The sequence below is a fragment of the Chelonoidis abingdonii genome, chromosome 2 (assembly GCF_003597395.2).
Source record: "Chelonoidis abingdonii isolate Lonesome George chromosome 2, CheloAbing_2.0, whole genome shotgun sequence".
In the NCBI taxonomy this organism is placed as follows: Eukaryota; Metazoa; Chordata; order Testudines; family Testudinidae; genus Chelonoidis; species Chelonoidis abingdonii.
Window position 1 is genome coordinate 38,565,522 of NC_133770.1, and position 27,885 is coordinate 38,593,406.

At 44.3% G+C, this 27,885-nt stretch overlaps 1 protein-coding gene across 1 annotated transcript in view; it reads left to right on the forward strand.

Annotated features, from left to right (window-relative positions):
• C2H10orf67 (chromosome 2 C10orf67 homolog) overlaps positions 1 to 27,885 on the forward strand; it is a 144,039-nt gene that overhangs the window by 79,154 nt on the left and 37,000 nt on the right. The window contains 3 exon segments of the mRNA XM_075061938.1: positions 12,738 to 12,825; positions 16,579 to 16,662; positions 22,280 to 22,379. Coding sequence (XP_074918039.1) covers positions 12,738 to 12,825; positions 16,579 to 16,662; positions 22,280 to 22,379 — 272 coding nt within the window.

Sequence of the window (27,885 nt, forward strand, 5' to 3'; positions counted from 1 at the left end):
GGAGCTTAGTGCATGAGCCGCTACTGCATGAGCTACAAGTCATATGGCTTGTAGCTAAGGTTATAGAGCACTCATTAATCTCTTAAGTGGTTTCATTACCACTAGAGGGGACAGTGCACCACATCCAGGAGGTGTGTGGGTTATATACTTCCCCTAGCTGAGAAAGTGCATCCCAAGCTTCAGAAACTTCCCCGTTGAAATCCCGGATGAGCCCCCACTTGTAACACCAACAGACCCCAGTCATTGGTAGGTGAGACCAAACCTAGGACCTCTGGAGCTTAGTGCATGAGTCTCTACTGCATGAGCTAAAAGCTCACTCTCTTCCCTCTCCCTCCTCCCCCTGGCCATTGAATGACAGAACTTTTATCTTTCAGAGTTGTTAACCCCCCTGATTCCCAAGACAAAAGTTTTACCACGACAAGTGGTAGTGTGAACGGCGCGTTGTCGGCAGGAGCTCTCTGTTGCCAACAGTGCAGATACCGCTCCTTGGGGGTGGACTTTTTTCTTCGGCAGGAGAGCCGAAAAACAGTGGCCACACTGCACAACTTTTAGCGGCATGGTTGTGGCGACAGCCATGTTGCTAAAAGCTGTGTAGTGTAGACAAAGCCTTAAGTGGTCTCGGTGCCACTAGATGGGACAGAACACCGCACCCCGGAGGCATGTGGGTTACATTTGCATTAATTGATATGACTGTTTCTAGAGTTAAATTTTTTGATCCGCTAAAGCTGTTATTATCCTAGGCATTTTGTCTAAATGTCTTGTGAAAAGTTTTCTGTAATGAGTGGTCACGTTACCATTACAACTGGCATGTGAAAATCCTAGCATCAGATCAAACAGAGAACAGTGGTCAGGAAACAAATGCCCATCTTTGAAATGAACGTATTTGAGAACCTCAGCTTGAAAAAGTCTCTTTTCCTAAGATTCCAGACAAACTAGTATCCCTTTCCCATCACCTTGACACACTGATTCTTAAATAATGAGGGATATGGAAGATTTATGTCTAAATAAAAATAGCATTTACCCTTTGAGTTAAGACTACAAATATGGATCTTGTTATTTAAAGTTCATTTGATTATTGTATCTGCACCAAAAGCTGGTTATTAGTTGTTGTATAGGCAGAAGGTATACTATTGTTTGTCAATAACTTTCGCAACACACAGTCAGGGGGCTCTGGCCCTTTGGGGCAGGGCAGAGCAACAAACAAATAGTAGCTGTGGGGGCGAAGGGGGATACTGCCACCTGGCTACGGGTGGCAGGGGGAACGCAGGCCCACCCACTCCTCTGCGTTCCAGCCCGGGGCCCTAGTAGCGGCCGTCGCCGCTAGTGGCAGTCAGTGGGGATCCAGCCCGAAACACACTGACAGAGTGCGCGGGGGGATCCTAACCGAAACACACTGACAGCGCGGTCAGTGGGGATCCTGACCGACACACACGGTCATCGGCTCGGGGCCTTCTGCAGCTTGACTGTGGTCAGCCGCCCCCGGGCTACTTTCCATTCCCCCTTCGCGGCCTACCTGGTCCGCCGGGTCGTCGACCGTCATGGGCTCCTCCCAGTCCGGGTCAGGGGGTAGATCCGGTAGTACCTCTGGGTAGCTGGGCCAGGTCTGGTCCGGAGGCTCCTCCAGGCCGTAGTTGGGGCTGGGTAGCGGTGGTAGTTCCCGCAGCTCAGGGTCGTGGTTGCTGCGGGTCGGTTCCGGCAAGGCCTGGTCCCGGTCTCGGAGCTCGGCAGCCCCCCAGCGACGAGGGTCGTCCGGCACGTCTGCTCTCGCTGGCTGCTGAGCTCCATCTGAAGGCCGGCGCCCTGCTTTTATACTTCCGGGTCGCCGCCTGACCCTTTGAGGGGCAGGGCTTCTGCCCGGAAGTTCCGCCCTGGGGGAAGATGGACGGGGCTCAACCCTCCCTGTGGAGGAGGGGAGCCACACCGCCTCGCTACATGCTCCATTTGTAAATCCTTCAAAAAGAGAATGCAGGTGACTAGAGAATTAGGCCTCAAGCAGCACCTTATAGAGCAAACTATGAGGCCTGCCTCAGTGCCAGGATCCTCCTCAGATCACCAGCCCTGTCAGAGGGCTTTGGTGCTGCCACGAGTTGCTGTTGTGCAGCCAGACTTTGACTCTTGTCCGAGGAGAAGAAACTGTTCTCCTTGATCTCCTTCCCTGAGAAGGAGTACTCATAACACTGACCGTAGCCACTCCAAAGCTTGAAAAGAGTCTTCTTCCTCACCTAAGAGGAGTACTGGGCAGCACTAGGATTCCTCAAGTGCTCAAGGTAGAGCGGGGCTGTCTACATACTCTCTGGTACCAAGATGGAATCATTCCAGCACTGTACCATTGACTCCTGTACCACCTGTGTGGTGGCCATTGAATCTGGTACCGACATAGTCAGTCTCAACACTCACCATATTGGCCCCACAAGCTTTTCAAGAAGCAGCAGATTTATTCTGCTTCTCTGTTACAGACTCACCTTTGGTACAGGAGTCCTCGACTGTGCTGGTATTGTCTGTCACTGTGGCCCCAGAATGTGTATCGGCACCAAGTGATCTGTTGTTGGTACCATTTTCTTCTTCGGCACCACAGACAATTTCAGTTTCTACAGGCCCGGTATGGACCAGATCTGCAGAGGCAGTACCGGCCCCTACTTCAATGCCAATGTCTTTTCCAGCACCGAGTGTTAGTTCTGCCTGAATGGCACTACTGGTAGTCAAAGCACTGGTTGCTATGCATCTGTAAATACCAGTTTGACCCCCATACTGGGTTTCAGATGAGTTGGGACATTTGATGCCTCCATGAAGGGTGCCTTCTCCATTTGCATTGGACTATGTGGGAAGTGCCTTTTGTTCTAGCTCATAGTCATCCTCTGCCTTTCCTTCTCCATCCAGGTACAAGGTGCAAAAGTCTTTGAGATCTCCGGGGCATTACCATCAATAGAGGCCTGCGTGGATACAAAAAATTGTATCCTCATCTGTCAAGGTTTCTTTCCCCACTTTGAACTTTAGAGTACAAATGTGGGGACCTGCATGTATACTTCTAAGCTTAATTACTAGCTTAGCTCTGGTAACGCTGCCACCAGCCAGAAATTCAGTGTCTGGCGCACTCTCTGTCCCCACCCCCCTGACTTTCCCCTCCCTGGGTTGCCTTGGGAGGCTTCACCAATTCCCTGGTGAACACAGATTTAAACTCCTCGGATCTTAAAACAAGGAGGAATTAACCATCTCCCCTCCTTTTCCCCCACCAATCCCTGGTGAGGTCAGACCCAGTCCCCTTGGATCTTTAAAACAAGGAAAATCAATCAGTTCTTAAAAGAGTTTTAATTAAAGAAGAAAAAGGTAAAATTATCTCTGTAAAATCAGATGGAAAATGCTTTACCGGGTACTCAGATTCATATAGACCAGAGGGACCGCCCCCAGCCTTAGATTCAAAGTTACAGCAAACAGAGGTAAAAATCCTCCAGCAAAAAGAAACATTCACAAGTTGAGAAAACAAATAAGACTAATCTGCCTTGCCTGGCTATTCTTACAATTTTGACACATGAAAGACTGATTCAGAAGATTTGGAGAGCCTGGAGTACGTCTGGTCCCTCTTAGTCCCAAGAGCGAACAACAAAACACAAAAAGCACAACCAGACTCTCCCTCCACCAAGATTTGAAAGTATCTTGTCCCCCTATTGGTCCTCTGGTCAGGTGTCAGCCAGGTTTACTGAGCTTCTTAACCCTTTACAGGTAAAAGAGACATTAACCCTTAACTATCTGTTTATGACATCATCCAGTCTGCGAGCTGCAAAATTTGCAGATTTGTAGGGCTCTGCTAACAGCTCCACAGGTCACTGCACACAAATGACGCAGGGCTGTGCCAAGCCCCCGCCTCCCAACCGTCCCTCACGTCTCCCCAGACACCTCCTATCCCACCACCTGCTCCTCCCCTGCCATACCTCCTACCCTGCTCTGGGAAGAGAGGCTACATCCTGAGCCCTCATGTGCAGTGCCGCCCTTGCAGTGGGGGCTTCAGATACCCCTATACAGCTGTGTTGGCTTTAACACACGCAGCACTTGGCTTACTGCGCTGGAGCACACAGTCATGCTCCCTTCTGGGAATTGTTGTTTACCTCTGTCTGAGCAAGCTGGGGACTACAACTCCCAGAATGCCCAGTGGGCTATTGTCACATATGACAGCCCACTGCTGTGTGATTCAAAGAGTCAACCTGGAGTCTGAGGGCTGAGTGACAGCTGCTCCATTCAGATGAGTGTGTGCTGCAGACCCTTGCATGGACACAAAATTTGTATTTGCTCTAAATATCAATATCAGGACCCATACCATTCTTGCAGTAGAGATAGAGGGTTCCAGCCTGGTACCTACCAGCCACCAGTGCCATATCATTTCCCTCAGTGGTCTTCATGGAACACTTAGGATTTTCCTCAATCTTCAAAGTCCAAATTCTGAGCTTATTCCAGAGCACAATTACACAAACCTTCCTGCTATTTCTCTTCCCAACCCACTGAGGCTGGAGATACATACTGATATTGTTCCTCCTGAGCTGATACAGTCTGAGCCTTTACTGCAATAGCAAGTCACAGCAGATTCCATGGACTGGCTTCCTTCTTCATCTTCTTCACCAGATAATTCCACTATATTGGATTCATCTCCTGTGCATGAGGATTTTAAGACATATCACGATCTCCTGAGGTTAGTGGCTACAGCTTTGGTAGACAGTGTCCAGTCATTGACTCCTGGGAGGGAAGCTCTCCCTAGAAATGAAGTGCTTTTGGAACCCACAAAGGTTTTGTGACATATACCAGCTTCCTTACTGTCAATAGTAAAGCATACTGAAAAGTGGTAGTATGACCCTCTGCAGGGTTTTGAGTGTATCTACACAAATCCAGGCTCTAGCCCTCTCTTGCCATAATGGTGGCAAATGAGCAGTTACATGCGGAGAGGTAGAAGTAAACACCTAAAGACAAAAAGTCTAAAACATTACATTTAATGGAAAGAAAAAATGTATTCAACCTTGTCTTTACAAATACACATTGCTAATTAGCAGGTGCTGTTATCAAAATATGACTTTGTAAATTGGGAAGCTATGCCCAGATTTGCACATGAGTTGACAGAATCCTTCAGGGAAGAGTTTTAAGGCTTTCATTGCAGAAGGCCATCTAGTGGCAAAGACATCACTGTAATCGGCACTGGACATAGTGGATGTCTCCTGCAAGATTATGGGCTTAGCTGTAACAATGAGAAGAGCTTTGTAGTTACTGAACTCTGGTATAGCTCCTGAAGTCCAACAAAGCATACAGGACTTACCTTTTGATGGTCAGTTTTCATTTTCTGTAAAAAACTCGAGACATCACATTATTTTAAGGACTCAAGCTACTTTGCATTCACTGGGGGGCTTATAACCCAGCACTAAAGAGGCATCATTATGAAAGTCTGCAACAGAAGCAGAAATACCTTTCCAAGTGGCACTTTCAGCAGCTGTCTCATCCTGCTAGACAGCAAGACTTCTCTAGGAAGGGACACAAATCACAGAGGAGAAGGCCATCTGGTTCACCAGCCAGCCTGTCATCCATCAGCTTTGGGCAAGCAGACAATTTGACTCTCCTATCAAGGTCAGCATTCCAGTTGTAAACTTCCCACCCATGTCTCCTCCATTTGGGGACAGGCTCTCTCACTTCTACATATAAGTGCTGACACCATGGGTGCTCTGGGGCTGGAGCACCCATGGAAAAAACAATGGGTGCTCAGCACCCACTAGCAGCCCTGTGGATCAACTCCTCCCCTTCTCCCCCAGTGCCTCACACCCACCAGCAGCCCCGCTTATCAGCTCCTCCTCCCTCCCAGTGCCTCCCGCCCACTGCAGATCAGCTATTCAGCCATGTGCAGGAGGTGCTGGGCGGGGGGACAGAGAGGGCGGGGCATGCTCAAGGGAGGGGACGAAACAGGGCAGGAAGAGGTGGGGTGGGAAGAGACAGAGCTGATACAGGGCAGGGGCAGGAAGAAGTGAGGCCTTGGGAGAAGGGGTGGAGTGGGGCAGGGCCTGGGATGAAGCCGACACCTGTGCTTCTACAGCACTTGGGAAACAATAACCACAGACAAGTGGATCCTCAGCACTTGGGGATAGAGCTGTGCCATCCAATTTCTGTCCATTCTCCCTTCCCATCCTCCTACCCCATCCCTTTTCAGGGACCCCTCTCATTAGTCACTGCTCTTACAGCAGATTCAGATGGTGCACTTCAGGAGCCATAGAAGAGGTTCCCCTTCAGTGTCGGGAAAAGGGATTCTTCTCTCTCGTTATTCCTGGTCCCCATAGCCAACGGAGGAATTAGACTTATTTTGGACCTCCAAGATCTCGACAAATGCATCAAGTATATGAGATTGTATATGGTAATCTTAGCTATAATTCTCCCCTTGTTAGAGCACAGTGACTGGTTTGCTGCCTTCAATCTTCAGGACAACTGCTCTATGTGACAATTTTCCCAGACAACAGGAAGTTTCTGAGATTTGTAGTCACAGGTCAACATTATCAATACACTGTTCTCCCCTTTGACTTGTCATTAGACCATGCCATACCAAATGCATAGTGGTAGTGGCAGCCTGTTTCAGGAGGCTGGGAATTCATATCTTTCCTCACCTGGATGATTGCTTATTCAGGGGCAAGTCCAAAGAACAAGTCCTCCATCACACCCAGTTCACGCTACATCTCTTCAATCGGCTAGGACTGATTTTGAATAAAGGAAAGTAAGCATTAATTCCAACACAAAAACTTGAGTCATTAGGGCCCTACTATACTCTACAAGTTCAAGGGATTTTCTGTTGAACAAGTTGTTTCAAACAGTATGTCATATATGTCAATCCCTCTGGCCTCACCCTTCAGCTACAGTCTGATGTTGCTAGGTCATATGGCTGCATGTGGTAATCTAGTCTAGCATGTAAGATTGCGCCTTTGTCCTCTCCAAAGCTGGTTAAAGTTGATTTATCTCCCAAATTGTCAGCTGGTGGATAGTGTAGTACAAGTGCAACCACCAGAACATAGGATTGCATCCTTGACAATCTTGGCTAATAGTCATTGATGAACCTGTCCTCCATGAATTTATCTAATTCTGTTGTGAACTCAGTTATACTTTTGCCCTTCCCAACATCACCAGGCAATGAGTTCCACTAGTTGTGCGTTATGTGAAGAAGTACTTCCTTCTTCCTATGCTTGTTTTAGACCTGCTGCCTATTAATTTCATTGGCTGACCAGTAGTTCTTGTGTTACGTGAAGGGGTAAATAACACTTCCTTATATACTTTTTCACACCATTCATGATTTTATAGACCACTATCATATCCCCCCTCAGTCATCTCCTTTCCAAGTTGAACAATCCCAATCTTTTTAATCTCTCCTCATATGGAAGCTGTTCCATACCCTTAATAATTTTTGCTGCCCTTCTTTGTATTTTTCCCTTTCCCTTACACCTCTGCCAACATATAGCATGGTCCTCGGGAGCCAAAAAATCTCACTATGTTATAGATGAGGCCACGTTATATCAGGGTAGGGAGAGGAACCGCTCCCCACCCCAGCTCACCTCCGCTCTGCCTCCACCTCCTCCCTGAGCATACCACTGCCGCTCTGCTTCTCCCTCCCTCCCTTCCAGACTTGCCACGCCAATCAGCTGTTTGGTGCCAAGCCTGGAGTGAGGGGAAAGCAGAGTGGCAGCGGCAGCAAGCTCAGGAGAGGAGGCGGAGATGAGATGGAGCAGGGAACAGTTTGTCTGTGTCCCCCGTTACTTGCTGCGGCTCTCCCTGGGGGCCCCCCACCCCAGTTCACCTCTGTTCCACCTCCTCCTATCAGCACACTGCAGCTCCACTTCTCCCGCCTCCCTCTTTCCCTCCCAGACTTGCTGCACCAATCAGCTGTTTGGTGCGGCAAGCCTGAGAGGGAGGAGAAGCGAAGCTGAGCAACGTGCTCATGGGAGGAGGAGGAGGAGGTGGAGTGAAGGTGAGATGAGGTGGGAAGCGGTTCCTCTGTGCCTCCCACTTACTTACTGTGCCCCTCCTGTCCCAGCTCACCTCCACTCCACCTCCGCCTCCTCCCACGAGCACGCCTGGGAGGGAGGAGAAGCAGAGCTGTGGCACGCTTGTGGGCGGAGGCATAGTGAAGGTGACCTGGGGCAGGGGGCCCCCGGAAAGGGCTGCAGCAAGTAACAGGTGGGTGCAGAGGAGCCGCTTGCGGTAACATGAACTCGGATATAACACGGTAAAGCAGCCCTGTCCCCTAGAGTGCTGCTTTACCGCATTATATCCAAATTCACATTATATTGGACCACATTATATCAGGGTAGAGGTGTATATCTTTTTTGAGATGGGACCACCAGAACTGCCCGCAGTATTCAAGGCGTGGGCATACCGTGGGTTTATATAGTTGTATTATTATCTATCCCTTTCCTAATGGTTCCTAACATTGTTTGCTTTTTTGACTGCCTCTGCACATTGAGCAGATGTTTTCAGAGACCATTCATAATGACTCCAAGATCTCTTTCTTGAGTGGTAACAGCCAGTTTAGACCCCATCATTTTGTATGTATAGTTGGAATTATGTTTTCCAATGTGCATTACTTTGCATTTATCAGTATTGAATTTCATCAACCATTTTGTTGTCTAGTGATCCAGTTTTGTGAGATCCCTCTGTAACTCTTCACAGTCTGCTTTGGACTAGAATAATTTTGTGTCATCTGCAAACTTTGCCACCTCACTCTTTACCCCTTTTTCCAGATCATTTATGAATTTGCTGAACACCATTGGTCCCATTAGAGATCCCTGAAGGACTTCACTATTTACCTTTCTCCATTCTGAAAACAGACATTTATTCCTACCTTTTGTTTCCTGTCTTTTCAGCAGCTGCTGATCCATGAGAGGACCTTCCTCCTATCTCATGTTTGCTTACTTTGGTTAATAACCTTTAGTAAGGGACCTTGTCAAAGGTTTTCTGAAAGACCAAGTGCACTATATCCACTGGCCTTGTCCATATGTTTGTTGACCCCTTCAAAGATTTCTAATAGATTAGTGAAGCACGATTTCCCTTTACAGAAGCCATGTTGACTCTTCCTCCAACAAGTCATATTTATCTATGTGTCTGATAACTCTGTTCTTTACTATAGTTTCAACCAATTTGCCTGCTATGGAAGTTAAGCTTACTGGCCTGTAATTGCCAGGATAGCCTCTGGAGCCCTTTTTAAAATTTGGCGTCATTAATTATTCTCCCATCATCTGGTACAGAAGCTCATTTAAGTGGTAGGATACATACCACAGTTAGTAGTTTACACTTTCATATTTTATATTTGAGTTCCTTCAGAACAGTTGGGTGAATACCGTCATGTCCTGATGATTTATTGCTATTTAATTTATCTCTGACCTTCTCAGTCTATCTGTTCAGTCTCCCAGAACTCTTCACCCTCCTTCTCAACCTACTGACAAGCCACAGTCAGATTTGGTGTCCAGCACTAAGCCGTCTGCACCTCCTGGCATAGATGAGGAGGAAGGATGATGTTTTGAATCAGTTCAGCAAGTCCTAATTAAAAGGAGAAAACCCTCTACTAGGACTACCTATTTGGACAAGTGGAAGTGTTTTTCAGTTTGGTCACTGGGTCAAGGAATTCAGCCAAGACTAGCCTGCATTCAGGACCTTTTGAATTACCTGTTACATCTGAAGTCCACAGGTCTGCATCTCAGGTCATTGAAGGTCCACTTAGCAGTAATTTTGGCATTCAATCCTCCGATACAAGGAAAGTCATTTTTTCCCAACTACGTGTAGTCAGATTTCTGAAATGTGTTGTCTGTCTCTTTCCATGTCTGAAAAAAATGGTTCTGTCGTGAGACCATAAATACTGGCTGCCCTCATGGAACCTCCATTTGAGCCCCTTTCAACTTGCTCTATGTCCCTCCATTACTGAAAGACAGCTTTTCTTACTACCATAGCATCCACAAGGAGAATAGGGAACAGCAGCGCCTAATGGCAGGGCTTCCGTATATGCAGTTTTTCCAAGACAAAGTGGCCCTAGGGCTGCATCCAAAAAAAATTTCAAAGTGTTTTCACAGTTTCACCTTAACCAATCAATATACTTACCTATATTCATTCCTAAGCCACACTCAAGTGCAGATGAACACTGCCTTCACACATTGGATGTGAGACGATGCCTGGCACACTATTTGAAAAGGGCTAAACCATTTTGTTCATCGCCTTGGCTTTTTGTCTCCTATGTGGATTGCATGAAGGGTCAGGCAGTCTCTTCAAAGACAATTTCTGGTTGGACCACCACCTGCATTATAACGGCATATGGGATAGCTCAGACCACACCACCACATGTCCACAGAGACTGGTGGCTCATTCAGTGAGGGCCTAAGTGGTTTTGTCCACATTCCTCAGTGATATAGCTGTATTGGATATTTTCAGGGCTGCTACCTGGTCTTCAATGCACATTTTTACCAAACACTATGCTCATAGGTTCTGGAACAAGGAGTGCAGAGGGTGGGAGGGGGAGGCAGCACCCCCTGGCTTGAAATGGTTTCCATTCAATACAGGGTTTACAGTTTGGTTCAATGGGTTTCAGCACCCCCGCTATAAAAATTGTTCCTGCACCCCTAACTATGCTATTACAACTGTTGTTTTTGGAGATGTGGGTAGAGAGGTGTATTCCATGGCCCACCCTTTATCCCCTCTTGTTGCCTGATTTGTTGATTGTATATTGATTATATTACCGATGTGAGTTTCCCCAGTTAGCACTCTGAAATTTGGTAGGTTATTACCCCAAGATCAGGCCCTGTATTACCAGAATTACTGTTCAGTTGGGAGCCCTGATGTTGACAGTTGCAACACTCACTCTTAGGAAATCACACTATATTTATAATAATTTGTTTTTAATACAGTTAGCAAATTCACAAACACTCAAACCCAGCATGGCAAATAGAAAGGATGTAGAATGAGCTGAGTATCCATATACTTACCCCATCCCTTGCAAAACAACCTGAATTGTTAACTATTTTCCTCATCTTCCCCCTCACCATCATCAGTAGTCACCATCTTGGCATCTCTCCAGGCACACAGGCCAGGATACAGCTGTTATAATGTGTTATACTGACAATATTATACCTAATGCATGTTCAGTAGGAGTTTCAGTGCCTTTTTCTTATTTGTAATTCTTCACCCTACTCATGTTGGGATGCTCTTCTCCCAGAGGTTATTAATCCTTTTACCTCAAGCTTATTAGCACATATATCAATTAGTTAGCATCTCATTCTTGTAACTAGACATTTGCTGATGTCCTTAACTAAAAATATCCCAAACTGGTATAAACTAGCATCTTGTGATTACCTATCAGCAGTTTGTAACACTTGTGATTATTGCAAAACAATAGACAAAGTTTTGTGCCATCTTGTGAAGGTCATTGTTAGTTTACTTACTTATGCTAACTTATTGAGCAACGGCTCTTACGCTGCAAGGCCTTATACTATGGGAACTGCTTAAGCCATTCTTATAGTTCTATGCCTATAGGTCTCATGCATTTCTGCTATCAGTTCCTTATGCCTTTTTCCTTTAATGATCATTATACAGTAAGTATTGCATGGCTGTATACCCACTGCATGTGTTACACTCTGTATCAGAGCTTCAGTTTTGGATTTTGGTGGAATGAGTTGAGGGGGGCACTGCCCCTTGGGAGGGGCTACGAGATAAAATTACAATAGATTTATAAAGGCTGATATTTTAAAACTGTGAATATGTTCTGTTCCTCAAGGATTTTTCAACTCCACAGAGTGTGGTATTGTATCAATACATTTAGTGTATTGATACAATACCACACTCTGTGGTATTGTATCAATACATTTAGTGTATATATCTAGCAATACGAACAACTGATTGCTGAATATTTATTGACTTTTTGCTCTCATTCTCTCTTGTGTGTTTGCTTTATTGTTAAGCCTGAGGCTTGTAAAAGGAACACTCATGAGAATTGTTTCTTGCTGGTCAGTAAAAAGATGTATTTGTCATAGCATGTGAGAGGGATTAGCGGAATGTCTGATCCCATTATTTCAGTTCTTTCTGCAAGTACAGCAAACATCATGAGTATATAGTTGTTTATGTAAGATGTCTTCGTATTCCTTCTGTTGTGTTAAAAAGCAGTACCTTATTTTAAAATGCACACAAGTTTTTCTTTACATTTTTCTGTTTTTAACTTGATCTGTTCTTTTCTTTCTCTTGTTCTTTTCATTTTTTTAATGAAAGTATTTTCTGTACTCTGTGTTGGTTCTGATCATCTTATGGGAGGGCAAGGTGTTTAGGGCTGGTCTCCATAGCAAGTGAATGCACAGCATGTTAGTACACTGTAGATTCACACACTTGATTGGCACACACTAATTCTCTATGGAGACAAGCCCTTAATCATAGCTTTTATTTTGCTTGCTTGTTTGTTTTTTTTGTTGTATATGTTAAGGTCCTCAAGTCTTGCAGAAAGAGCTGCCATATTCACAAATGTACTTATTTGCATAGTTAAAATATATTAAAACACCTTAACATATAATATCACAGAATTCTTCACAGCATCATGTGTAATCTAAAGGGAAATGGAAAGTTTCTAATGCAAGATATATGTAGAGATATATATATAGAGAGAGATTTTAACTAATTCATCAATTGTAATTATTCTCAATGACATCCTACATTATAATCGATATATGCTTACATTTTTATTTTAACAGAGAGACTTTTTTTTTCAGCCTGCATGCCATTAAGGATGAGATGTTTCTTAGACATACTTTGTACCGTCAGGCAGCAGCATTTAACCATGCATCCCTCAATCAACCTGTATGTAAAAACAACTATGCAATTGATTGTTTTTTAATGTTTTGTTTTTATTGGAAGTTTCTAACCTTCTAACACTGCAAAGCCTAGTAATAAACTTATATTATGAAGCCAAGGAAATCCAAAAGCAAGAATAAGAAAGATACAAAAGTGATTCACTGCTGAGAGGGTGTGAGGGAGATTCCCACACGTGAGCCATTCTTTTTAGGTGACAAATCTGAGGAATTGTCCCAGATTAAGGTGTTAGTAGAAGCAGTTTTGGAACAAATTAATAAATTACCCAGTAGTGAGTCACCAGGACCTAATGGTATTCACCCAAGAGTTTTGGAGAAACTCAAATATGAAATTGCAGAACTGCCAACTGTGATATGTAACATAAGTGCCAGATGACTGGAGGACAGCTAATGTAACATTGGGATTTTTTTTAAAAGGCTCCAGGAGTGATCCTGGCACTTACAAGCCAGTAAGCCTATCTTCTATATCAGGCAAATTGGTTGAAATTATAATAAAGAACAGAGTTATCAGACAAATTGATGAACATGATTTGTTTGCGAAGAGTCTTTTGTAAATGGAAATTATGTCTCACCAATCTATTAGAAATCTTGAGGGGGCAGAGGTGAAAGTAAGCCAGTCCGGTCCGGTACAGTGTACCGGCAAGAGCCAGTACACCGTGCCGGGCTGCATCGGCTTCTGTGGCGGGGATTTAAAGGGCTCTGCAGGGAGCCCTGAGCCCTTTAAATCCCAGCCCGCAGCTCCGGCAGCAGGGCTGGGGCTGGCATTTAAAGCGCTCCTCCGAGCTTCCCGCCGAGTCACAGTTCATTCCCTAATCTGCTCCTGAGGCAGTGCAACTACGTGCTGTCCCTTACTTGGATCAGACTGTGTTCTTACAATGTAGCCCTAAGGAATATGACACACACATGCACATGCATGCTATTCAAAAAAGGACCTAAGAGAAAGTGTTTGGCAAAATAGAAATGGAAGGTTTATTGTTTAAAACTCACTTACTGCTTGGCAACTGAACTTATACAAAGAAGAAAACATTTATTTCATTCACATAGAGTTGTGTGTGCTCTGTCCAATTTGTGCTGTTCTGGCAGTGTAAAGGGGATGGGTCTGATGACCTGGTCCTTCAGCTTGGTCAGATCTGTCATCAGCCATAACTCTCATCTCCACTGGACTTTCCCAATAGAACTAGTAGTCTTAACACTCAGACAATAGTACTTGGCACTATACGTTTGAAAATCCTTCAGTTGGTGAATAAATTCAAAGAATATATCAAGGAATGCCTCTGTTGGAGCCAGACTCATTTTAACTATAGATGTCCATCCTAATGGATGGGGAAGTACTTCTACATTCACCATCAACTCAAAGGAAATGGATAAAGCCAGAAAATGTCAGTATATTCCTCTAAATTATAGTTCAAACATAAAGGTATTAAAATCAACCCTGGTGAGGTCAGTCGGGCAATGAGATAGATGTTACATATCTGTACATGCAAAGGAGAATTTCCATTAGTGGAATTACTCGCATGCTTAAATTTAATACGTGCTTAAGTGCTTTGCAGAATATGGATGGAATTATTCACATTCTTAATTGCTTTGCTGAATCAGAACCTTAATGCATACATGCATTGTTCTGGACGTGCAGGGAGAAAAACAAGGTGCAAGGGATGTGGATAATTAGGCCACAACCGTAATTATGTAATTTATCTGGGAACTATCTGGCAATAGGTCATACAGTGAAGTTCATCATTCTTTCCTTCATGATTTTCACCTGTTTGAAGACTGCCATAAGCCCCACACCCCTCCACACCTGCTCCCACACCATTGCTGGGACCCCACTGGCCTTAACTCGTGTGAGGGCTAAGGTGCTAGGTAAAGGGGATTATCTCTTTGTTGTATCAGACATTAGAAGCCCTGACCCCATTCCCCAGCTACTTCAGGAGATGCCTTTTCCTAAGTCCACGTCCAATTCTGTTTTATCAGGGAGCCAAACCACCTATAGAGCAAGTACCTGCACTGGCCACCAGAGGTTGCCACCAATTAGCTTGGCTGTCTCCTCCCCACCCCTAGCCACTCCCATGATAGTTATAAAATGCTTTCCAGAGTGGGGATGGAATTACAAGATTAGATGCTTTCCTGAATCAGAACCTTAATGCGAACATGCAGAGTAGATGACTTAAAGTTGCTGTGAAAACTAGAGCTGTCAAGCAATTAAAAAAATTAATCGTGAATAATCGCACTATTAAACAATAGAATACCATTTATTTAAATATTTTTGGATTTTTTTTACATTTTCAAATATATTGATTTCAGTTACAACACAGAATACAAAATGATTTATTTTTTACTACAAATATTTGCACTGTAAAAAAACAAAAGAAATAGTATTCCCCCATTACAAGTATTGTAGTGCAATCTCTTTATCATGAAAGTTGAAAGTACAAATGTAGAATTATGTACAAAAAAACTGCATTCAAAAATTAAACAATGTAAAACTTTAAAGTCTTCAAGTCCACTCAATCCTACTTCATGTTCAGCCAAACAGACAAACAAGTTTGTTTACATTTGCAGGAGATAATGCCTCCTGCTTCTTGTTTATGTCACGTGAAAGTGAGAACAAGCGTTCACATGGCACCGGCATCGCAAGATATTTATGTGCCAGATGTGCTAAAGATTCATATGTCCCTTCATGCTTCAACCACCATTCCAGAGGACATGCATCAATGATGATGATGAGTTCTGCTCAATAACAATCCAAAACAGTGCAGACCAATGCATGTTCATTTTCATCATCTGAGTCAGATGCCACCAGCAGAAGGTTGATTTTCTTTTTTGGTGGTTCGGGTTCTGTAGTTTCCACATTGGAGTGTTGCTTTTATAAGATATCTGAAAGCATGGTCCACACCATGTCCCTCTCAGATTTTGGAAGGCACTTCAGATTCTTAAACCTTGGGTCAAGTGCTATATCTATCTGTAGAAATCTCACATTGGTGCCTTCTTTGCATTTTGTCAAATCTGCAGTAAAAGTGTTCTTAAAATGAATAACATGTGCTGAGTCATTATCCAAGACTGCTATAACATGAAATATATGGCAGAATGTGGATAAAACAGAACAGGAGGCATACAATTCTCCCCCCGCCCCAAGGAGTTCAGTCACAAATTTAATTAATGCATTTTTTTTTAATGAGCATCATCAGCATGGAAGCATGTCCTCTGGAATGGTGGCCAAAGAATGAAGGGGCATACGAATGTTTAGCACATATGGCATGTAAACACCTTGCAATGCAGGCTACAAAAGTCCCATGTTTAACAGCGTGATTAATCATGATTAATTTTTTTAATTGCAATTAATTTTTTTAATTAATCATGTGAGTTAACTGCATTTAATTGACAGCCCTAGTGAAAACCAAATGTTCAACTTCTTGACATTGATGCAATTAAAAATTAAATTATAATAGTTGCACATACATTGGTTTTTTGCACTGATACATATTGTTTATTGCATAAGATCGCATATAAAGTCCAGCTGTGAACATATTCAATTCTACATGTAAAAGAGTTGTTTTTTACTTTAGCTATATTTTAACTGTCTTTTGGTGTCATTATTGTATGCAACCTCCCCATTTAATCAGATGAACAAAACAGAGCATTCTATTTCAGTATTTTCTTATTGAAGCTTAGTTGTTTGTGAGCATACATGGTCTTAAGTTATGTTTTCTTGAAATATACTTAGTATGTTTTTGGTGTTTTACAGCTTGCTGTTCCTCTCTATATTGAAACTGGTGCAAGCCAAATAAATGAACGAAGGGGTGGTTTATATTTCCCTTTTTCACCATTGGTATGTAACTTCTTTTTTCATTAAATGTAACTTTAAAATTTTTCTGTGAATAATACAAGTATATAGTAAAATTTTCTGACAATTTTGAAAAGCTAAATTTTTATATAGCAAGGAGTCAAAAAAAATCTGTGATTTTTCACAATGAAAAAATTGTTCTAGTGATTCTTTTGACCACTTATATCTGACAATGGTTTATTGCAAATATCTGAACATTCACTATACATGTGTACATTTTAACATGTAGTTGTGAATATTGTAATTTACATTAACTTTTACTTTTTCAGAACTTAGACAAATAGTCTATATTGAATAATGGTTTATGATAGACCATCTATAGAATATCTAAGACCAACATTGCACTCAGTAACATTTAACAATAAAATGTATAAGTCCTTTTTAAAAATTAGAAAATTTAATAACAAATAATTTAGTGTTAAGATTGCTATGTGTAATTCAAGAAAAGACATATAAAGGTTACAAAACGAGTTCTAGTGCTCCATCTTAACATTCAGTTAATACAGACAAAAAACTTAAAAAGAATGATTCTCAATGGCAGGCATCTAAACAACCTTAGCTCTACCCTTTTAACAAAACATGAGCAACAGCAATAAACTCTTAATGAATCTTTTCCCTTTATCATGTAGCTCTCTCTCAGAACTGTATATGAAAATGTAAATAACAGTGTATAGGTACAGTATCTCAAATAGCAAATAGGTATTAAATGACTTACTAGGTATTCAATGACATACCTATATAGGTATGTCAAATAGCAATCTTTTCTTACCGAGAAAAATAGTTCACTGTGCCCCAATTAGACAACTGTAATTAGACAGTAAGGTACAGAATAGACTAAATATAATCCTTAAACCAGAGAATAAAACTTTCCCTATTACCTTAAAAAAAACCCTATTCATCTGATAGTAAACCACCACATTTGTTACTATAGAAGAATATACACAAAATACTCAATTTTTTATTTATATGTGTGACAGAGCTCCTTCTCTGCCTCAGTGAATTCTGCGCTTCCACTTAGTGGTGAGCCGGGGTATTCCTCTCTACCTTAGAATTTTCCCACACCCCTGGGCTTGCTGTCCATACCTTGCCTGAGCAGGGTTCCTCCCGGCCTCCCTGATGTGGGAGGGGGAGGAGAGCCTCTTAGTCTCTGGTAGCCCCTCCAGGCATGGTGGAAGCAAACCAGACAGCCAGTTCAGTCTCTCCCCTCCAGTGAGGTCTCTTCCCTCAGACCTCTGGGGCCCAGAAGGGTTGTTCACCCTGTTGGGTAGGATTTCCCCTGCCCTTCACCTCTGTACCTGTGAGGTTTTCCCTCCTTGTCAGCATCTGCACTGCCCAGCTGTCCAGTAATCAGGGCTGGTGCTACCATTTAGGCAGCCTAGGCAATTGCCTAGGGCGCCAGGATTATTTGGGGGGCAGCATTTTGCTGGGGGGGCAGCAGGTGGCTCCGGTTGACCTGCCGCAGGCATGCCTGCAGAGGGTCCGTTGGTCCACGGCTCCGGTGGAGCTGCTGCAGTCATGCCTGCAGACAGTCGGCTGCTTGCGTGGCTCTGGTGGACCGCCTGCAGGCATGCCTGCGGCAGCTCCACCGGAGCCACGGACCAACGGATCCCTCCGTAGGAATGACTGCGGCAGCTCCACCAGAGCCGTGGGATCAGCGTGGGAGGCGGCGAAATGGCCATGCGCCTAGGATGCAAGAAATCCTAATGCCGGTCCTGCCAATAATGCACTTCCTTCCCACAACTCCTATCGCATGCCCCTATCTGGCTGGAGGGGAGGCTTTTAACAGATTCTGGCAGGCCCTTGATTGGCCCCAGCTGTCCTAATTAACCTAGAGCAACCTCTGTTCAGTTACCAAGGGAAAAGTGACCTGCTTATCCCGGGGCTAATATACCTGCCTTCCAGCACTCTCCTGTAGCCGTCTGGCCTGACCCTGTCACATATCCATCCCCGCTGCTCAAAACCATGGGGTTGGGCAACTTGGGTCACTAGACAGTGTACCCGGGACAGGCCATCTGCATTACCATGGTGGCTTCTGACTCTGTGTTTTATGCAGAAGTGGAATGGTTGGAGGGACAAGAACCATCTGTTCACCCTGACATTCTTCTCTTTATTCCATTGCATCCACTGGAGTGGGGCATTTTCAGTCACGAGGACAAATCGCCAACCTAGCCGGTAATATCATAGAGTTTCCATGGCCCACTTAATGGCGAGACACTCCGTCTCTACTGCTGCATATTTCTGTTCCCTCAGAAGGAGTTTTCTGCTAAGGTAAAGGACTGGGTGTTCTTCTTCTCCGACCGTCTGTGACAGGACAGCCCTCGACTCCACTTCGTATGCATCCATCTGTAAAATGAATTATTTAGTAAAGTCCAGGTCTGTGAGCACAGAGTTGCTGCAGAGGGCTGTCCACAGGTCTGTGAATGCCCCCTCTGCTGCATCAGTTCAGCGGATCATGTCAGGTCCCCAGGCCTTTACCAGGTCCGTCAGGGGACTTGCCTTGGTGGTGAAGTGGGGGATAAATTGCTGGTAGTACCCCACTATGCCTAGGAATGCTCTGACTTATTTTTTCTGGTTTGGCTGGGGCCAATTTTTGGATCACTTCCAGCTTATTTAGATGGAGCTTTATCATGCCTCTCCCTAAAGTGTACCCTAGGTATTTAGTCTCTCTTAGTCCTATGGCACACTTGGCAGGATTGGCTGTAAGGCCGGTGCGCCATAGGGTATTCAGGACCACTTCTACCTTTTCCAGGTGGGTCTCCCAGTCTGGGGTATGGATAATCACGTAGTCCAAGTATGTGGCAGTATAACCAGCATGGGGGCGCAACAGCTTGTCCATGAGACTCTGGAAGGTGGCTGGAGCCCCATGAAACCTGAAGGTGACGGGGACTGTGTTGCTGACACTCGGGGCAACAGGCGCAATACCGCCAATCTTCTTCATGTATTCCCAACCAGAAGAACCTTCGTAGGGTTTGTGCCAGGGTCTTCTCTGCCCCTAGGTACCCTCCAAAAAGGTGACTGTGGGCAAGGATTAACACTATCCTCAGATGCTTTCGTGGCACCAGGAGCTACTGTACTTCCTGCCCCTACATCTGTTTGACCCGGTACAGGAGATCCTTCTTGATCATGAAGTAGGGTCCTGGCCCCCGGACCTTCCCCTCCACTGGTGTCCCATCTATCTCAGCCACCTCCTGCCTGATATCATACCTCAGGTCTTCCGCCTGGTCCCATCCAAAATTCTCTTTCCCAGGACTGACCTGGCTCTGGGTCAGGATCCGGGTTCCCAAGGCCTTAGCTGCCCTCCTTTCCCACTTGATCTTCCTGACCCTTCTGGGAACAGGGAACAGATCCTGAAATATCTCAGAGAAAATCGAGGTGGCATTCTGCTGTGGATGATTCATTAAATTCGGGATCCTCTCCTTCCTCCAACCCCTCTGGTGGGAGTAAGCTTCCAAACCCTGGGAAATCTCTCCCTATGGGTATGGCAGTGTAGGGACCACCCCTGCTGTTACCCTGGAAATATTCCCCTGGATCTCAATCTTTACTGGGATGATGGGGTAATAACTAACCGCCCCATGGACGCATGTTACCCCTGTATATTTGGCCTGCATCAGCTGACTGCATTTCACTAGCTTCCTGGTGATGAGGAGGATAGCGCTCCCGGAGTCCACAAGCCCCATGATCTCTATCCCATTCAGTCTCACTGGCCTTGTATATTTATGTGGGGTTAGCACAATCCCCACTAAGTGGATTAGGGTGCACAGGTCTGCCCCGTTCCCCAGGTTACACTGCCTGGGCTCCTCAGCATTAGGATACTGGATTGCTATGTGCCACAACTTTCCTCATGCATAACATCTATATATGGCCCTAGTCACCCCCCTGTCCTTTGGGCTAGAGGGACTGGCCCCACAGTCCTCTTTGCCCAGGTCTCTCCATCTCTTCATGGCCCCTGGCTAGTCCTCGGCTCCCCTCTTCTCCCACCTAGACCTTCCTGGGTGCTCGGTCATCCGAATTCCTGGGATCAGGGCCGATCATTTGATTCAGAAAGAATCTTCCCTGGGTGGTCATAAAAGTTCCCTGGCCATCATCCATCTCTCCACCAGTGCAACCACCTCGTCATAGGAGGAGGGGTCATTCTGGCCCACCCATGCACAGAGATCTGGTGGCAGTCCCCTCGTGTACTGGTCTATGACTAGAATCTCCAGAACCTCCTCGGAACCATGGGCTTTGGGTCGCAGCCACTTCTGTGCAAGATGGTTGAGGTCAAATAGTTGGGACCTTGGAGGTTTGGTCTGTTGGTACATCCACTTGTGATACTTCTGGGCCCGCACCGCTGCCATTACCCCCGAATGTGCCAGGATCTCCGCCTTCAGTTGAGGGTAGTCGGACGCGACTTCTGCAGGCATATCATCATAAGCCTTTTGGGCCTCCCCACACAAAAAGGGGGCAAGGATGTCGGCCCACGGTCCTGGGGCCAGGCCTTACACAACGCGGTCCATTCAAAAGTAAGGAGGTACACCTCCACGTTGTCTTCTGCAGTCATCTTTGGTAAGTAACCAGTGGCCTTTAGGATTCACGTCTCATTGGACCCACAGGCTAGGGTGGTCAGGGCTTTCAGCTGGTCCATCACTTCTCACAGGAGCGCTCAGTCCTGAGCAGCCTGATTCATCAGCAATTGCTTGGTCTAGGGCTGCAACCCTATCAATTCCTGCTGGACTGTCATCTGGGCTCAGGTGGCCTCCTGCTGGGTCACAGTGGCCCGTACTAGTGCCCTCACCATGTTGTCCATTGTGGTGAGGACAAGAAGATCCCCCTTTTCTACTTTTTTTTTTGGCTTAGTCCGCTGCACTGTCACACAATCCCACCGCTGACACTAGTTGTGACAGAGCTCCTTCTCTGCCTCGGTGGGTTCTGTGCTTCCACTTAGCAGCAGGTCGAGGTATTTCTCTCAACCTCAGAATTTCCCCATGCCCCTGGGCTTGCTGTCCATACCTTACCTGAGCAGGGTTCCTCCCTGCTTATCCTGGGGCTAATATAGCTGCTTTCCAGCACTCCTGTAGCCATCTGGCCTGACCCTGTCACAAATGTTAAAAAGGTCTGTAAGAGACTATTCACCTTCTAAAAAAATCAAAAGAAGTATTAATACTATTTCCATGGAAATTGAATCAGGCCAAAAAATGGTAACACAAAAACTAAAACAGAGTTATGGTTATTTAAATGCTGCTTGTTGAGAATATTTCAGTATTTGTTTGCAACATGTTGTAGTTATTATAGAGCCTAGAAACTGTAGTCATGGACTGAGACCCCAGTGTGCTAGGTGCTGTACATACACAGAACAAAACTATGGTCCCTACTCCAAACAGCTTACAACCTACGTGTAAAACAAGACACAGCAGGTTGATCTAGACAAACAAGGGAATACAAATAAACAATGAAACATGGCTGGTGTCCGAATTGTTTGTGGAACTTCCGATTTCCACTTTTTATAGTATTTGATTGTTTTACAGATGGTTTTATGTCTTTGCTTGAATTTCACACGAGTTTCTTGTTATTTAATCAACCAATAGCTTTTAGTCAGTCTTAATGAAAAAATGTTCCATACTAGCCCCAGATACGTTCCCAGGCTACTGCAGCGATGGAAGAAACAGATCTTAATATTGTAAAAATTCCAACTGGAACAGAAATGTGCTCTTTGTTTGAAGATGGTAAGTATGAAATTTTTTAGGAAAAATAATATACTTTGTAAGTTTATTTTGTGGGAAAACAGACTGATAGAAATCCTGTACTTTCAATTCCATACACACTGCCCTGAAAATGTAGACATAAAAACTAAGTAAAGCTTAATAAGAACTTCAATTAAATTATTGCTGTTTGTTATGAAACAGGAAATAAGATATTTTAAATGTAATGCAGCAGTTTGGCAAGAAGCAAAATACAATTAACTACCTCTCATAAAAGTTAGGAGCATTATGCATCATTTTGTCTGGTATGCAGTTTGTCAACTGTTTGTTCAATCAGATCTCATGGGCTCTGATCCAACAAAGCACTTAAGCGCATGCTTAACTTTAAGCATGTGAGTGTTCCCTTGACTTCAATGAATTATTCACATGCTTAAAGTTAAGCACATGCTTTAAGTGTTTTGCTGGATCAAGGCATTAGTATTCATACTTTCCATTAATAGTACTAACATTGAAACTAGCTACCATTCCTGCCTTCTGATAAATAAATCATTCTGGATGTTTGAGTGCCATTTAAGTATTCTCTGTCTTTGGTTAGACTGGCAAGCAGCAAAATCTGTTAAAACTTTTACATTTGACATTGTTCTGCCATTTTATCCCACTTCCATAACTCTCCTCCAGTTCTTTCTCTTATTCGCACAAGTTCAAGCAAAACCTACATCAAGTTTTGGAAGTGAAGCTTGTCAAGTCAGGAATGTAGAAGTAACATTTCAAAATGGAATCCTTCATATCAGTAATGTTGGCAGTTAGCTCTGGGACCTTCATTGCTTCAGAGGGTCTGCAAAATACCCACATGTATTTGCCCATTGTTGTCATAGGTTTCTAATCCTGTCATTAGGACCTTTAATCTACTTTGCTGTTTGACCTTAGCTCCCATGTTATTTACCAAAATGATAGTAGTATTAGCAGCCACTGACAAAGAGACAACTATTCTAGTGTACTCTGATGGCTGGCCAACCAGAGTCCTGAATCTTCCACTAACAGACTCTGCTGTTCATAGAGCCTATGGAATAGGAACTAAACAATCACATAGCTAACTTCTCTCTTCATGACTTCTGATCTACATGGGCACCATTTTCAGTGTCACTATCTATAAGTCTTTTCACAAAAAGAGAGGGTAAAAGTGCCAGACTCAAAGAAAATAAAGATTGTCACGTTCAAGATTACTTGGATCTGTTACATTTAGAGGTCTCCTATCAGGAGCTGACTCCTTGAATCCATTCTGATCCAGGTCTGTTTTTATTCCTCTTGGGAAAAGTGGATTCACCATCCTGAAGTTTTAAGATCAAAGGTGCTTATCCCAAAAGGAATCAATTCTTATCCTGGAGCAGAAGATGCAAAGAAATAATTATTAACTTAAATAAAACACATTAGACCAGAGTAAGCAACCTATGGCACGGGTGCCGAAGGTGCCACGCGAGCTGATTTTCAGTGGCACTCACACTGCTTGGGTCCTGGCCACTTGTCTGAGGGGGCTCTGCATTTTAATTTAATTTTAAATGAAGCTTCTTAAACATTTAAAAAACCTTATTTACTTTACATACAACAATAGTTTAGTTATATATTATAGACTTATAGAAAGAGACCTTCTAAAAACATGAAAATGTATTACTGGCACACAAAACCATAAATTAGAGTGAATAAATGAACACTCGGCACACCACTTCTGAAAGGTTGCCGACCCCTGCATTAGACTGTAAATAGACTTTAAAGCAGGAGGTTTTATTTGAGGGAGCTAGAGTTAAAAAAAAATAGCTGTTGAATATTGTGTTACACTATCTAATTATTGTAGCAGCGACAGTATTCTGATAACTCAGTTTGTTCTAATCAATCCAGATGGGGGTACAGTTGTCTGATGTCTCAACTGTTGATGGTCTCTTTGTCAGCTGGCTCTTCGTAGCTGAGGCCAGGCTGTAGGTATGTTCTGCAGCAGGCCCTGGCTCCTTTCTTCTCTGGGAAGTGGCTCAACAAGCAGGGTCTCCTGTTCTTGTGAAGGGGAATTCTCTGGGCCTGTGTAAGGCTCACCTGCCTGTGCTTCTCCCACTCTTTCTGCAGCCAGGCTAGCTGTTTCCCTTCTCCACAAAGACTACTGATTCTTTCTCTTGGGGCTGTGGGAGTTTCTGAGAGTGAGACTGTGTTTGGTATGTGCTATGTGCACTAGCTGGTTTTGTGTTAGTCTGTGTTTGTTTCTGTATCTTTGTTTTAGGGGTGTTGTGTTCCCTCCCTTTTTTCCTTTGGATTGGGGGGGTTCTCCATGAGGGTCCACTTCAGATGAGTTTAGTGGCTTGACCCCCAAGCATGGGGTTCAGTGTGTTCCTGCTGTCTCCTTTACTGTGGAGTCTGCTGTGTGTAGGTAAGACTATTGGCTGTGCTAACATAAAATCTGCCTCTCGAATTAGTAAATCTGCATTGATTTTCCTGACCCAACAGCAGTTTGTGAATCATTTGGTACAGGAGGGATTTTGGGTCAAGGAATCTTTTTTTCCAGTTTTCCCCTTGTTTATTCCTGCTACTAAAATAGTTTTTTTCTATGCCCCCCCCCTTCATTCGCAGTTAGACCCTAGTATTTGATCTCTTTCATTGTTTTTGCTGTTAGGATTATTCTGTTGGGTTGCAAGAATCCAAATATGAAACATGTTATGTCATTCCAGGCCCAGGCTTAAATAACCTGAAAGCTCTTCAACCTGTTTTTAAAGGCGCATGTAGGTTGGGTGGATTATACAGTGTTTGTTACCTCTGAAAAGCTGAAATGGTGTGGTTACCCTGGTCAATAGAGGGGTTACTATTCATATACAACTGGCTCTGGGTTTCCTGGTAAGAATATGGGACCCCAGGATGGTGGGGAGGGGCTGGAATACCAAGGGACCAGCAGAAGACTGAGCCTGCATCTGCATGACCAGACTATTCCCTCTGCCCATGTGGTCTGCCATTGTCCAAGGAGCAGCACTCCCCAGAGAAACCTTCTGTTATGACCCCATCGCTTATGCCTGGACAGAAGATAGCCCTGGAAGTTGAGGAGCTTCTCCTTACAGACCAAGCAGTCACACATTATAGAGATGGGGTGAAGAACAGACCAAGAAGATAGATTTATGCTGGACTGTTTCTAAAAGGGCTAGGAATGTGGAGGCCCTTGAGCTGCTGGCCATGGCTGAGTATGGAGCTCTGTGCCCTAAGAAGAATTGCTTTGCTGTGGGTGATGGATCCATGACTGGAGCTCCCAGTGAGGTGCTGCCTTCCCCTGGCATAGTGAGCCCTCAAGCCCCCAATCCTGCATGTTACAGTGATGACACCAGGTCTCAGACTGGGGCTGTGCTGCCTGTCATTCTTGGGCAAATAGATATGCCAGCTTCTTCCACTGAATCTCTCTCCTTTTGTAACATTCTCATTATTCACATAGCAGTTCAATATTATTCTAAGCTGGCAGAGACTGAGGGAGATGGAGAGGACGATGATGATCTCTCTCTGACTCCTCACTGTTTCCTGATATCCCAGCCCATCAGCTAGATAGGAAGGGTGGGTACAGTGTGCAGAAGATTAGTGACTTCTTGTATAGCACTAAAGGGAAGCAGAGAGTTGAGGTCAAGGCCTATTTTCCTGACTTACAGCACTTTGTTCACTCAAGTGTCAGAGGGGTTGCCGTGTTAGTCTGGATCTGTAAAAGCAGCAAAGAGTCCTGTGGCACCTTTTAGACTAACAGACGTTTTGGAGCATGAGCTTTCGTGAGTGAATACCCACTTCGTCAGATGCATGTAGTGGAAATTTCCAGGGGCAGGTATATATATGCAAGCAAGCTAGAGATAGAGATAATGAGGTTAGTTCAATCAGGGAGGATGAGGCCCTGTTCTAGCAGTTGAGGTGTGAAAACCAAGGGAGGAGAAACTGGTTCGTAGTTCGAACAAGCCATTACAGTCTTGTTTAATCCTGAGCTGAGTGGTGTCAAATTTGCAGATGAACTGAAGCCAGCAGTTTCTCTTTGAAGTCTGGTCCTGAAGTTTTTTTGTGCTGCAGGATAGCATATTTAAATCTGCTGTATGTGTCCAGGGAGGTAAGTTCTTCTCACAGGTTTTTGTATATTGCCATTCTATATCTGATTTGTGTCCATTTATCCTTTTAACAAATGGACACAAATCAGATATTAGGAATGGCAATATACAAAAAACCTGTAGGAGAACACTTCAGCCTCCTGCCACACTATAGCATGACCTTAAGGTGGCCATCCTGCAGCAAAAAAAACTTCAGGACCAGACTTCAAAGAGAAACTGCTGAACTTCAGTTCATCTGCCAAATTTGACACTGTCGGCTCAGGATTAAACAAAGACTGTGAATGGCTTGCCAACTACAAAACCAGTATTCTCCTCCCTTGGTTTTCACACCTCAACTGCTAGAACAGGGCCTCATCCTCCCTGATTGAACTAACCTCATTATCTCTATCTCTAGCTTGCTTGCATATATATACCTGTCCCTGGAAATTTCCACTACATGCATCTGACGAAGTGGGTATTCACCCACGAAAGCTCATGCTCCAAAACGTCTGTTAGTCTATTAGGTGCCATAGGATTCTTTGCTGCTTTGTTCACTCAGCTACTCTTGTCTTAAGAGATACCTTGGGTGATCATAGGAAACATTGCCATTTCAAAAAGTTGCTGAATATTTTGAGGAAGCATGCAGAGCTTGTGCAAAATATATGGGCCTCCCATCGGCTCATTTTTTTCTCAAGTACTTCTGCTTTTCATTGTTTCTCTCTACTCCTTGGCTCTCTCCTTCTAGTCTCTGGGGTGCTGCTCAACTTTGGCTCTGCAAATATTAATGGATGCTGGGATGGTCATGAAAGGGCACAACTCTGAATTTCTCAGACAGAAATGGGCTGAGGTCCTTTTGCAAGAGATGCACTCAGATCCTGATAATCAGGAGAACTGGTTGAAGGAATGGGAAAGGGAAGCTTTCTTGAGCAGTGGCTCCAATGTCACTGCTGGGGTAGCTGTTCTCTTTTACCAGGGTGCGGGGACACAGATCCTCTCTGTGAAGGAGATTGTGCAGGGCCAGCTCCTCAAATGAAGACACATGTTGGCACTGTTGTTTTTAATCTTTTTACTGTGTATGCACCCACAGTGGAGCAAGACAGTGTCTCTTTTTTACAAACGCACATGCCATGTTTGACTGTGACCTGTCTCGGAAGGGGATTTCATTTGCACTGTTTTATGCTTGTTTTAGACAGGAACCATGAGGAGCTACACCTTCAGTCATCCAGGGAACTGTATAGTCTCCTATAGACCTTTGAGCTAATAGATGTTTGGAAATTCTCCCAACCCACTGCTAGGCAGTACTTTTGACTGAAAGCTATTCCCAGCCACATCTCAGAGGCTAGATTGCTTTTATACCATGAAGGCCAGTGTGAATATGTTTGTTCAGTCCTCCATGTTTCCCACTCACTTGTCTGATCATCATTATGTCTCTGTCAGTGTGTGTCTTCTTC